General features: G+C 38.4%; 1 protein-coding gene across 1 annotated transcript in view; it reads left to right on the top strand.

The window, feature by feature from the left end:
- TMCO5A (transmembrane and coiled-coil domains 5A) overlaps positions 1 to 10,244 on the top strand; it is a 34,890-nt gene extending 24,646 nt beyond the window's left edge. The window contains exon 12 of the mRNA XM_017867840.1: positions 9,129 to 10,244. Coding sequence (XP_017723329.1) covers positions 9,129 to 9,147 — 19 coding nt within the window. The 3' untranslated portion in view covers positions 9,148 to 10,244. The remainder of the gene's footprint in view (positions 1 to 9,128) is intronic.
- The last annotated feature ends 4,291 nt before the right edge of the window (positions 10,245 to 14,535 follow it).

Genomic DNA, 14,535 nt, shown 5'->3' with positions numbered 1-14,535 from the left:
ATATGGAACTAAAAAAGAGCCCATATAGCAAAGACAATCCTGCTAAGCAAAAAGAACAAAGCTGGAGGCATCACACTACCTGACTTCAAACTATACTACAAGGCTACAGTAACCAAAACAACATGGTACTGGTACCAAAACATACTTATAGACTAATGGAACAGAACAGAGGCCTCAGAAGTAATGCCACACATATACAACCATCTGATCTTTGATAAACCTGACAAAAACAAGCAATGGGGAAAGGATTCCCTATTTAATAAATGGTGTTGAGAAAACTGGCTAGCCATATGTAGAAAGCTGAAACTGGATCCCTTCCTTACACCTTATACAAAAATTAACTCAAGACAGATTAAAGACCTAAAACCATAAAAACCCTAGAAGAAAACCTAGGCAATACCATTCAGGACATAGGCATGAGCAAATACTTCATGACTAAGACACAAAAAGCAATGGCAACAAAAGCCAAAATAGACAAATGGGATATACTTAAACTAAAGAGCTTCTGCACAGCAAAAGAAACAATCATCAGAGTGAACAGGCAACCTACAGAATGGGAGAAAATTTTTGCAATCTATCAATCTGGCAAAGGGCTAATATCCGGATTTACAAAGAACTTAAACAAATTCACAAGAAAAAGAAAACCCACCAAAAAGTGGGCAAAGGATATGGACAGATACTTTCCAAAAGAAGACATTTATGCAGCCAACAAACATGAAAAAAAGCCCATCATCACTGGTCATTAGACAAATGCAAATCAAAACCACAATGAGATGCCATCTCACACCAGTTAGAATGGCAATCATTAAAATGTCAGGAAACAACAGATGCTGGGGAGAAAGTGGAGAAATAGGAATGCTTTTACACTGTTGGTGGGAGTGTAAATTAGTTCAACCATTGTGGAAGATAGTGTGGCATTTCCTCAAGGATCTAGAACTAGCAATACCATTTGACCCATCCATCCCATTACCGGGTATATCCCCAATGGATTATAAATCATTCTACTAAAAAGACACACACACACGTACATTTATTGTGGCACTGTTCACAATAGCAAAGACTTGGAACCAACCCAAATGCTCATCAATGATAGACTAGATAAAGAAAATGTGACACGTATACACCATGGAATACCATGCAGCCATAAAAAAGGATGAGTTCATGTACTTTGCAGTGCAACAGATGAAGCTTGAAACTATCATTCTCAGCAAACTAACACAAGAACTGAAAACCAAACACCACATGTTCTCACTCATAAGTGGGAGTTGAATAAGAGAACACATGAACATGGAGGGGAACATCACACACGAGGCCTGTCAGGGGGTGGGAGGTTAGGGGAGGGATAGAATTAGGAGGAATACCTAATGTAGATGATGGGTTGATAGGTGCAGCAAACCACCATGGCACATGTTTATCTATGTAGCAAAACTGCACATTCTGCACACGTACCTCAGAACTTAAAGTATAATTAAAAAATAAATAAAGATGAACAATATCAATTCTATTCAAACTATTCCAAAATGCAGAAGAGGATTGAATACTTCCAAATGCATTCTATAAGGTCAATATTACCCTGACACCAAAACCAGACAAAAACACATCAAAAAAGAAAACTACAGGCCAAAATATCCTATGAATATTGGTGCAAAATCCTCCACAAAATACCAGCAAACCAAATTCAACAATACACTAAAAAGATCATATATCATGACCTGGGATGCAGGGATAGTTCAACATACACAAATCAATCAATGTGATTCATTATATGTACAGAATGAAGGACAAAATCCATATGATCATTTCAATTGATGCTGAAAAAGCAATTGATAAAATTCAACAACATTTCATGATAAAAGCCCTCAAAGAACTGGAGACAGAAAGAACATATCTCAACATAATAAAAGCCATATATGACAGACTCACAGCTAGTATCATACTGAACGAGGAAAAACTGAAGGCCTTTCCTCTATTTTCTGGAACATGTCCACTTTCATGACTGTTATTCAATATAGTACTGGAAATCCTAGCTAGAGCAATCAGAAAAGATAGAGAAATAAAGAACATCCAAATTGAAAAGAAAGAAGTCAAATTCTGCTTGTTTTCAGATGATATTATATTTGGAAAAAAATAAAGAATACACCAAAAAAGGCTATTTAGAACTGATAAACAAATTCAGTAAAGTTGCAGGATACAAAATCAATATACAAAAATCAGTAACTTTTTTTTGTAAGTTATTGGGGTACAGTTGGTATTTGGTTACATGAGTAAGTTCTTTAGTGGTGATTTGTGAGATTCTGGTGCACCCATCACCCCAGCAGTATACACTGTACTATATTTGTAGTCTTTTTAAAAATATTTTGTCCCTCACCCCCTACCACTCTTCCCCACAAGTCCCCAAAGTTCATTGTATCATTCGTATGCCTTTGCGTCCTCATAGTTTAGCTCCCACATACCAATAATAACATATGATATTTGGTTTTCCATTCCCGAGTTACTTCCCTTAGAATAATGGCTTCCAATCTCATCCAGGTCGCTGCAAATGCCATTATTTCATTTCTTTTTATGACTGAGTAGTATTCCATCATATAAATATACCACAATTTGTTTATCCATTAGTTGGTTGATGGGCATTTGGGCTGGTTCCATGATTTTGCAATTGCAAATTGTGCTGCTATAAACATGAGTGTGCAAATATCTTTTTTGTATGATAACTTCTTCTCCTCCTGGTAGATATCCAGTAGTGGGATTGCTGGATCAAATGGTAGTTCTTTTAGTTGTTTAAAGAATCTCTACACTGGTTTCCATAGTATTTGTACTGGTTTACATTCCCACCAGCAGTGTAGAAGTGTTCCCTCTTCACCACATCCACGTCAATATCTACTGTTTATTTATTTATTTTATTATGGCCATTCTTGCAAGAGGAAGGTGGTATCACATTGTGGTTTTGATTTGCATTTCTTTGATCAATAGTGATATTGAGCGTTTTTTCATATGTTTGTTGGTCGTTTGTATATCTTCTTTTGAGAATTGTCTATTCATGTCCTTAGCCTACTTTTTGATGGGATTGTTTGGTTTTTCTTGCTGACTTGTTTGAGTTTGTTGTAGATTCTGAATATAGATTCCAAATAGTCCCTTGTCAGATGTATAGATTGTGAAGATTTTCTGCCACTCTGTGGACTGTCTGTTTCCTCTACTGACTATTCCTTTTGCCAGACAAAAGTTCTTTAGTTTAATTAAGTCCCAGCTATTTATCTTTGTTTTTATTGCATTTGTTTTTGGGTTCTTGGTCATGAAATCCTTGCCTAAGCCAATGTCTAAAAGGATTTTCCAACGTCATCTTCTAGAATTTTTATAGTTTCAGGTCTTAGATTTAAGTCCTTAATCCGTCTTGAGTTGATTTTTGTATAAGGCAAGAGATGAGGATCCACTTTCATTCTCCTACATGTGGCTATCCAGTTATCCCAGCACTATTTGTTGAAAAGGGTGTCCTTTCCACACATCATGTTTTTGTTTGCTTTATTGAAGATCAGTTGGCTATAAGTATTTGGGTTTATTTCTGAGTTCTCTATTCTGTTCCATTGGTCTATTTGCCTATTTTTACACCAGTACCATGCTGTTTTGGTGACTATGGCCTTACAGATTAGTTTGAAATCAGGTAGTGTCATGCCTCCAGATTTGTTCTTTTTGCTTAGTCTTGCTTTAGCTATGTGGGCTCTTTTTTTGTTTTACATCAATTTTAGAATTGTTTTTTCTAATTCTGCAAAGAATGATGGTTGTATTTTGATGGGGATTGTGTTGAATTTGTAGATTGCTTTTGGCAGTATGTCATTTTCACAATACTGATTCTACCCATCAGTGAGCATAGGATGTGTTTCCATTTGTTTGTGTCAACTATGATTTCTTTCAGCAATATTTTTTAGTTTTCCTTGTAGAGGTCTTTCGTCTTCTTGTTTAGGTAAATTCCTAAGTATTTTATTTTATGTTTGCAGCTGCTGTAAAAGGGGTTGAATTCTTGATTTGATTCTCCCCTTGGTCACTGTTGGTATATAGAAGAGCTACTGATTTGTGTACATTAATCCTGTATCCGGAAACTTTGCTGAATTCTTCTATCAGTTCTAGGAGCCTTCTGGAGGAGTCTTTAGGGTTTTCAAGGTAAACGATCATATCATCAGCAAATAGTTGCAGTTTGACTTCCTCTTTACTGATTTGGATGCCCTTTTTTTTCCTCGTCTGATTGCTCTGGCTAAGACTTACACTACTATGTTGAACAGGAGTAGTGAGAGTGGGCATCCTTGTCTTGTTCCGATTCTCAGGGGGAATGCTTTCAACTTTTCCTTATTCGGTATCATGTTGGCTGGTGATTTGTCATAGATGGCTTTTATTACATTGAAGTATCTCCCTTGTATGCCAATTTTGCTGAGAGTTTTAACCACAAAGGGATGTTGGATTTTGTCAAATGCTTTTTCTTCATCTATTGAGATGATCACATGATTTTGGTTTTAATTCTGTTTATGTGGTATATGACATTTGTTGACTTGTGTATGTTAAACCATCCCTGCATCCCTGGTATGAAACCCACTTGATCATGATGGATTATCTTTTTGAAATGTTGTTGAATTCAGTTAGCTAGTATTTTGTTAAGGATTTTAGTATCTATGTTCATCAAGGATATCAATCTGTAGTTTCCTTTTTTGGTTGTGTCCTTTCTTGGTTTTGGTATCAGGGTGATACTGGCTTCACAGAATGAATTGGGGGGTGTGGGGGTTCCCTCTTTCTCTATCTTGTGGAATAGTGTCAAAATGATTGGTACCAATTCTTCTTTGAATGTCTTGTAGAATTCTTCCGTGAATCCATTCAGTCCTGGACTTTTTTTGTTGGTGGTAATTTTTAAATTGCCATTTCTATCTCACTGCTTGTTATTGGTCTGTTCAGGGTATCTAATTCTTCCCAATTTAAGGTAGGAGGGTTGTATCTTTCCAGGAATTTATCCATCTTTTCTAGGTTTTATCATTTATGTGTGTAAAGGTGTTCATAATAACCTTTAATAATCTTTTGTATTTCTGTGGTGTCAGTTGTGATATCTCCTGTTTCATTTCTTAATGAGGTTATTTGGATTTTCTCTCTTCTTTTCTTTGTTTATCTTGCTAATGATCTATCAATTTTATCACTCTTTTCAAAGAACCAGCTTGTTGTTTCATTTATCTTTTGCATTTCTTTTGTTGTTGTTGTTTGTTTCAATTATATTTAGTTTTGTTCTAATCTTTGTTAATTCCTTTCTTCTGCTGGGTTTGGTGTGGTACGTTCTTGTTTCCGTAGTTCCTTGAGGTGTGACCTTAGAATGTCAGCTTGTGCTCTTTCAGTCTTTTTGATGTAGGTGTTAAGGGCTATAAACTTTCCTCTTAGCACTGCCTTTGCTGTATCCCAGATGTTTTGATAGGTTGTGTCATTATTGTCCTTCAGTTAGAAGAATTTTTTAATTTCCATCTTCATTTCATTTTTGACCCATTGCTCATTCAGGAGCAGGTTATATAATTTCCATGTATTTCCATCGTTTTGAAGGTTCCTTTTGGTGTTGATTTCCAGTTTTATTCCACTGCGGTCTGAGAGAGTGCTAGATGTAATTTAAATTTTCTTAAATTTATTGAGGCTCATTTTATGGCGTATCATATGGTATATATTGGAGAAAGTTCCATGTGCTGTTGAATAGAATGTATATTCTGCAGTTGTTGGATAAAATGTTCTATATGTATTTGCTAAGTCCATTTGTTTCAAGATACAATTTAAATCCATCGTTTCTTTATTGACTTTCTGTCTTGATTACCTATCTACTGCTGTCAGTGGAGTATGGAAGTTCCCCACCATTATCAAGTTGCTGTCTATCTCATTTCTTAGGTCTATTAGTAATTGTCTTGTAAATTATGGAGCTCAAATGTTAGGTGCATATATGTTTAGGATTGTGATATTTTCCTATTGGACAAGGCCTTTTACCATTGTATAATGTCCCTCTTTGTCTTTTTTAACTGCTATTGCTTTAAAGTTTGTTTTGTCTGATATAAGAATAGCTACCTCCTCCTTGAATATTTATCCCTTCACTTCTTGTTTCACTTTTTGGATTCCCTTGCATTGGGCTTTGCCTTTCTCTGGTGCCTCCCTGATTAACTTAATCACTAACCTCCTGAATTCTTTTTCAGGTAAATCAGGGTTTTTTTTCTTGGTTTGAATCCACTGCTGGTGAAGTAGTGTGATTTTGGGGAGGTGTTAAAGAGCCTTGTTTTGTTGTATTACCAGAGTTGGTTTTCTGGTTCCTTCTCATTTGGGTAGGCCCTGTTAGAGGGAAAGTCTAGGGCTGAAGGCTGTTGTTCAGGTTATTTTGTCCCATGGGGTGTTCCCTTGATGTAGTACTCTCCCCTTTTCCTAAGAATGTGGATTCCTGTGACCTGAACTGCAGTGATTGTTGCCTCTCTTCTGGGTCTAGCCACCCAGCAAGTCTACCAGGTGCCAGGCTGGTACTGGGGGTTGTCTGCACAGAGTCCTGTCATGTGAACTGTCTATGGGTCTCTCAGCCACTAATACCAACACAGTATTTGGGGTGTCTTCTGGGTCCTGCAGGAGCAGTCCACTTCCTTCAGAGGGTCTGGGAGTCCTCTCAGAATTGCTGGTTTGTTCTTGAAGTTGATCTGGAGCTACAATTCAAAATGCGAGCCTCTGCATGCTTCTCTCTCTGTCTGAGTTGGAGCTGCAATCTAGTCCTGCCTCGCATCCACTATGATGACCTGTCCCCACTTTGTGAAAATCAGGAGGATTTCTATATGCCAACAGTGAACAATCTGAAAAAAATAAAAAATAATTCCACTTATCATAGCCACAAATAAAATTAAATGTCTAGGAATTAACCAAGGAAGTGAAAGATCTTTATAATGAAAAATGTAAAACACTGACGAAGGAAATTGAAGAGGACACCAAAAAATGGAAAGTTATTCCAAGTTCATGGATTGGAAGAATTAATATTGTTAAAATATCCATACTACCCAAAGATTTAGTACAATTTTTATCAAAACACCAATGACATTCTTCACATAAATTTTTTTTTTTTTTTTGAGGCGGAGTCTCACTCTGTCGCCCGGACTGGAGTGCAGTGGCCGGATCTCAGCTCACTGCAAACTCCGCCTCCCGGGTTTGCGCCATTCTCCCGCCTCAGCCTCCCGAGTAGCTGGGACTACAGGCGCCCGCCACCTCGCCCGGCTAGTTTTTGTATTTTTAGTAGAGACGGGGTTTCACTGTGTTAGCCAGGATGGTCTCGATCTCCTGACCTCGTGATCCGCCCGTCTCGGCCTCCCAAAGTGCTGGGATTACAGGCTTGAGCCACCGCGCCCGGCTCTTCACATAAATTAAAAAAAAAAAAACTACTCTAAAATTTATAGGGAGCCACTAATGACCCAGAATAGCCAAAACTATTCTAAGCAAAAAGAATAAAACAGGAGGAATCACATTACTTGACTTCAAATTATGCTACAGAGCTATAGTGACCAAAGCAGCATGGTACTGGCATAAAAACAGACACATACACCAGTGGAACATAATAGAGAACCCAGAAACAAATCTACACACCTTGGCACCTACAGAGGTGCCAAGAACAAACATGGGAGAAAAGACAGTCTCTTCAATAAATGATACTGAGAAAACTGGATATCCATATGCAGAGAAATGAAACTAAATCCCTGTCTCTCACCATATACAAAAGTCAAATCAAAATAGATTAAAGTCTTAAATCTAAGTCCTCAACCTATGAAACTAGCAACTAGCACAAGAAAACATCAGAGAAACCCTCTGTACAAATGTACATTGATCTGAGCAAAAATTTCTTGAGTAATACCTTACAAGCACAGGCAACCAAGACAAAAATGGACAAATGAGTTCTCATCAAGTTAAAAAGCTTCTGCATAGCAAATGAAACAATCAACAAAGTTAAGAGACACATCACAGAATGGGGGAAAATATTTGCAAACTACTCTTCTAACAAGGGATTAATAACCAGGATACATAAGGAGCTCAAACAACTCTATAGGAAATAAATCTAATAATCTGATTTAAAATGGGCAAAAGATTTGAATAGACATTTCTAAAAGAATACATACAAATGGCAAACAGGCATGTGAAAGGTACTTGACATCACTGATCATCAGAGAAATGCAAATCAAAACTACAATGAGATATCATCTCACCCCAGTTAAAATGGCTTATATCCAAAAACAGAATAACAAATGCTGGCAAAGATAGAGAGAAAAGGGAATGCTCATACATTGTTGGTGGGAATGTAAGTTAGTACAAACACCATGGAGAACAGTTTGGAGGTTCCTCAAAAACTAAAAATAGAGCTACCATATGATCCAGCAATCCCACTGCTGGGTATATACTCAAAGGAAATCAGTACATTGAAGAGCCATCTACACTTTCATGTTCATTGGAGCACTGTTCACAATAGCCAAAATTTGGAATCAACCTAAGTGCCCATCAACAGATGAATGAATAAAGAAAATATGGTACATCTATACAATAGAGTGCTATTCAGCCATAAAAAGAAAATGAGATTCTGTCATTTGCATTGGAACTGGAGGCCATCATGCCAAGTGAAATAAGCCATGCATAGAAAGACACACATCACATGTTCTCATTTATTTGTAAAATCTAAAAATCAAAATAATTGAACTCATGAAGATAGAGAGTAGAACAACGGTTACCAGAGGTTGTGAAGGGTGATGGCAGGGAGGTGAGAATGCTTAGTGGATTTTTTTTTTAAAGTAAGACCTAGTATTTTATAGCAAAATAGGGTGACTATCATCAATAATAATTTAATTGTACATTTTTAAATAACTAAAAGAGTATAATTGGTTTGTAAACACAATGGATAAATGCTTGAGGAGATGGGTACATCATTTTACATGATGTGATTACTACTCATTGCATACCTGTATCAAAACATCTCATATACCCCATAAATATACACACCTACTATGTACCCACAAATTTTTTTTAAGTGCATGAATAGATTTGGGGCTTTAGACAGGGCTAGAGCAAGAAACCTCAAAACAATGTCTTTGAGACACCATTTCTTTTTCTTCTCTCTTCAGATGGGTCTTCTCCTTTTAGTGACAAGATGGCTGCCAACAACCTAAATCTCGTACTACCAGATTAGCAGTCTTTGCAGAATAAAAGTATTTTCCAATAGGTTCAGCAGTAAAGTCCAGAAAAGGTCATAAACTGGCCTATCTGAGGTCAATTGCCTACCCTGTCCCACAGTCAATGTGGCCAGAGGGATGGAGTACTCTGATTGGTCAAGCTTATGTCATATGTTCAGCCCCTTATTAAGGATTAAGAGTGGTAAAAGAAGAGGAACAAAGTAAGGGAATCACCTAAACTATGTGGAATGTATTTCTCCCAGTAAAACGGGCTCAGTTCCTATGGAAGAGAAAAGGGATGCTAGACATGCAAAAGCAGAGGTCTACTTCATTGTTAAACTCTGTGTCTTCCTATAAGCAAAAATTATAACTTCTAAAGATTGTAGGTTAAGGTGGCGAAAGCTACTACAAAGAGCTCAGTACTACAAAGAGCTCAGTTTAAGAACCATGTAAATAATCAGGTCACTAGGGCTAAAGTAAGCAACAATTCTAAAACAACTAGAACATGACTGGTATAAATTGCTTCACCAACTCAAAGTAGCATATATATCACACCTCTTATTTTTCCAATTAATTGCTGAAATACTCACATGCCTTACTAATAGGATATACTCTACATTATTTTCCAGTACAAGAGAAAATTATTTTAAATGATAAGGTTTTAGGTCTAAAAATGTCATTAACTTTAAGAAAGCTGATATCAAGCAGGTCATATTTTCTAGGCACTGTGCAATGACTACAGAAATTATGAAAATGTGTAACCAACCAGTAATATCCAGCCACATGCAAATTTTATAAAAGATCCTTTTAATTAACTTCTGGATTAAATGGAAAATCCAAACTGAGATTACTTTTATAGGGTCAGTTACATGCTAAGGGGGAAGCATAGAGAGTAGAATGGTTCCCAGAGGCTGCCACTTTCTTAATTTAAGGTGAAAAATTCTACCCTATTAGCTTAGTATTAGATGAAAACAGAAATTCTGGTCACATACAGGTACTATTCACTGCAGTGAAGTATATCTTTTCAGAGAGTTGCATAAAATTGAATAATATACCATGTATTAAATTTAAAAAAAAAAAAACAGGATATATTTGAACTCCTTCTTGAAGTTATTTCTCCCACCTAAATTGTCAGGAGTCTTTACAGCTCTTAAGTCCAAGGGCAGGGAGGGGTCATTCTAGCATTCACACCAGCCAGGAGTCAACCTGGGATACCTTGGTCCACTGCCATTGCTTTGTGAGAACACATAATGTCACTATTGAAAACTGATCCCACATAAAGTGATCAAGTAATTTATTGTACAAATTGAGACACTTTTGATAATAGAAAGGAATGCTGTTAATAATTATGCCAGGACAAAGAGACATTAGCCAGGACTGTTTTAGAAAACCAGGATGTATGGTTATCTTCTTTGTAATTCAAGATCTTGTTCACCCTATGTGGTTTGCTGAGGCAGGTGGATTTCATTCTTCAGTGTTAAGTGCAGATAACAGTGTTCCATGCTTAGAATCTCAGTGCCACACTCAAGGTGCACCTCTTCTTCCATTCAAATACTCAGCCCTACTCAGCCCTCTGCTTCAAGGTCAAGTTCCTAGAGGATCAAGATGAACTCTGGTTTCTGCCTTCCTCACCCTTGCCTCTCCAGGATGCCCTTCAGGAAGTGAGGCTACTCTCTGGAGATCCGCCCCCTCAGAAGTCAGAAGTCTTACCTTCCAAAGACCCACCACCCAAACACATTGAGCTCAATGATATACTCCAAGGAAAGCTCCAAGGTGCACACCTTTCCTTCCAGACACTTTCCACACTCCTTTGAAGCTTCTGCATCTGGAGAAGAGAAAAAGTTGACTAAAAGCCAGTGTTAGAGACACCATTCATTTCTATGGTCAAACCTGAGTTTTCTAAGCTGTTATCAACTGGCCTGTTTAGGCAACATCTCTATACTTCTACATTTCTTTTTTTTTTTTTTAATGGAGTCTCACCCTGTTGCCCAGGCTGGAGTACAATGACATGCTCTCAGCTCACTGCAACTTCAACCTCCCAGGTTCAAATGATTCTCCTGCCTCAGCCTCCCAAGTAACTGGAGTTACAGACGCCCACCACCACGCCCAGCTAATTTTTGTATTTCTAGTAGAGATGGGGTTTCACCACGTTGCCCAGGCTGGTCTCGAACTCCTGACCTCATGATCTGCCCACCTCGGCCTCCCAAAGTGCTGGGATTACAGGCAAGAGCCACTGCACCCGGCCTACTTCTACATTTCAAAATAATTATCAGAATGAGTTCATATTGCTCATGATTTGAGGAGAAAAGGGAAAGGAAGAAAAAGAATATTTGCTAAATCCCTAGTACTGTGTAGTGTTGGGAATATATGGATGAAGAAGACGTAATATCTGGTTTTGAGAAGGTGGGAAGGAGAGACAGATATAATACATGTGTATATGATAACCCCTATAACAGAAACATAGAAGAAGGAGTAAGTCTCCATGTCTACATCCAATAAGAGGTGACATTAAATCTGAATTATGCTAGACTTAGAAGAAACATGAAATGCCACATATTAAATAAGCTGACCATGTGTTAGCAAAGCCATTCTTTACTGGAGTACTAAAAACATTTTCCATCTTAGGTGAATATCTTAAATGGAAGTACCAGATAGACGTACCCCCAAAAATGAGCAACTTAATCTTTCAAGTTGTCTGGAGTTGGTAAATTCTTTATAACACCAGCCTTCAGAGAAAACCAAATCCTCTTCTACTGGCAATTATTAGAGTAGTGCACAAATACCCACATTCTGATAATACAAGTAACGCTGAGATATTTACTCAAGACCCCACCACCCTCAATGGAAATACCCAACACGATGTCACTGCCTTGAGGGTTTCCAATAAAGTCTGAATTTTGTGTACAGCTTTTTATAAAACTTTTCTTTTAGGTTCAGGGGTACATGTGCTAGTTTGTTATATAGGTAAATTGCATGTCACAGGGGTTTGCTGTACAGATTATCTCATCACCTAGGTAATAATCTTACTATCCAATAGGTGGTTTTTAGGTCCTCTCCCTCCTCTACCTTCCACCCTCAAGTACACATGTGTTCATGTGTAGTCAATGTTTGCTCCCATTTATAAGCAAGAACATACAGTATTTGGTTTTCTGTTCCTGAATTAGTTTGCTTATGATAATGGCCTCAAACTCCATTCATGTTGCTGCAAAGGACATAATCTTGTTCTTTTTTATGGTTGCATAGTATTCCATAGTGTATATATACCACATTTTATTTATCCAGTCTACTATTGATGGGCATTTAGGAGGTTGATTCCATGTCTTTGCTATTGTGAATAGTGCTATGATGAGTATATGCATGTATGTGTCTTTATAGTAAAATGGCTCATATTCCTTTGGGTATACACCCAATCATGGGACTGCTGGGTTGAGTGGTAATTCTGTTTTAAGTTCTTTGAGAAATTGCCACACTGCTTTCCACTATGACTAAACTAATTTACAGTCTGTGTTATTCTGTTTTCACACTGCTGATAAAGATATACCCGAGACTGGGCAATTTACAAAAGAAAGAGGTTTATTGGACTTACAGTTCCACATGGCTAGGGAGGCCTCACAATCATAATGGAAGGTGAAAGGCATGTCTCATATGGTGGCAGACAAGAGAGCTTGTGTAGGAAAACTCCCATTTTTAAAACCATCAGCTCATAAGACTTATTCACTATCACAAGAACAGCACAGGAAACACCTGCCCCCACAATTCAATTCTCTCCCACCAGGTCCCTCCCACAACACATGGGCATTCAAGATGAGATTTGGGTGGGGACACAGCCAAACCATATCATTCTGCCTCTGGCCCCTCCCAAATCTTATTTCCTCACATTTTAAAACCAATCATGCCTTTCCTACAGCTCTCTCAAAGTCTTAACTCATTTCTGCATTAACTCAAAAGTCCACAGTCCAAAGTCTCATTGGAGACAAGGCAAGTCCCTTCTGCCTATGAGACTGTAAAATCAAAAGCAATTTGGTTACTTCCTAGAGACAACGGGGGTACAGGTATTGGGTAAATATGGACATTTCAAAAGGAGAAATTAACCAAAACGAAGGTGCTACAGGCCCCCTGCAAGTCCAAAATCCAGTGGGGCAGTCAAATTTTAAAGCTCCAAAATGATCTCCTTTGTCTCCATGTCTCACATCCAGGTCATGCTGATGCAAGAGGTGGGTTCCCATGGTCTTAGGCAGCTCTGCCCCTGTGGCTTTGCAGGATATAGCACCCCTCCTGGGTGCTGTCATGGCCTGGCATTGAGTGCCTGTGACTTTTCCAGGCACCTTGTGCAAGCTGTTGGTGGATCTACCATTCTAGGGTCTGGATGATAGTTGCCTGCTTCTCACAGCTCCACTAGGCAGTGCCCCAGGAGGGGCTCTGATCCCACATTTCCCTTTCATACTGCCCTAGCAGAGGTTCTCCTGCAGCAAACTTCTGCCTGGGCATCCAGGCATTTCCATATATCCTCTGAAATCCAGGCAGACGTTCTCAAACCTCAATTCTTGACTTCTCTGCACCTGTAGGCCCAACACCATGTGGAAGCTGACAAGGCTTGGGGCTTCCACCCTCTGAAGCAACAGCCTGAGCTGCACCTTGGCCCCTTTTAGTCACAGCTAGAGTGGATGGAACACAAGGCACCAAGTCGCTAGACTGCACACAGCAAAGAGACTCTGGGCCCAGCCCACAAAACCATTTTTCCTTCTAAGCCTCCAGGTTGTGATGGGAGGGGCTGCCACGAAGACCTCTGACGTGCCCTGGAGACATTTTCCCCATTGTCTTGGGGATTAACATTCAGCTCCTCATTACTTATGTAAATTTCTGCAGCTGCCTTGAATTTCTCCTCAGAAAATGGGATTTGCTTTTCTATTACATTGTCAGGCTACAAAATTTCCCAACTTTTATGCTGTTTCCTTTTAAAACAATGTTTTAACAGCACCCAAGTCATATCTTTAAAGCTTTGCTGCCTAGAAATTTCTTCCACCAGATACCCTAAATCCTCTTTCTCAAGTTCAAAGTTCCACAAATCTCTAGGGCAGGGGCAAAATGCTGCCAGTATCTTTGCTAAAATGTAACAAGAGTTACTTTTGCTCCACTTCCCAACAAGTTCCTCATCTCCATCTGAGACCACCTCAGCCTGGATTTCATTGTTCATATCATTATCAGCATTTTGATCAAAGCCATTTAACAAGTCTCTAGGGAATTCCAAACTTCCCCANTTACATTGTCAGGCTACAAAATTTCCCAACTTTTATGCTGTTTCCTTTTTAAAACAATGTTTTTAACAGCACCCAAGTCATATCTTTAAAGCTTTGCTGCC

Source organism: Rhinopithecus bieti, unplaced genomic scaffold (genome assembly GCF_001698545.2).
Source record: "Rhinopithecus bieti isolate Rb0 unplaced genomic scaffold, ASM169854v2 scaffold_115, whole genome shotgun sequence".
NCBI lineage: Eukaryota > Metazoa > Chordata > Mammalia > Primates > Cercopithecidae > Rhinopithecus > Rhinopithecus bieti.
This window is presented reverse-complemented; position numbering and strand designations above follow the sequence as displayed.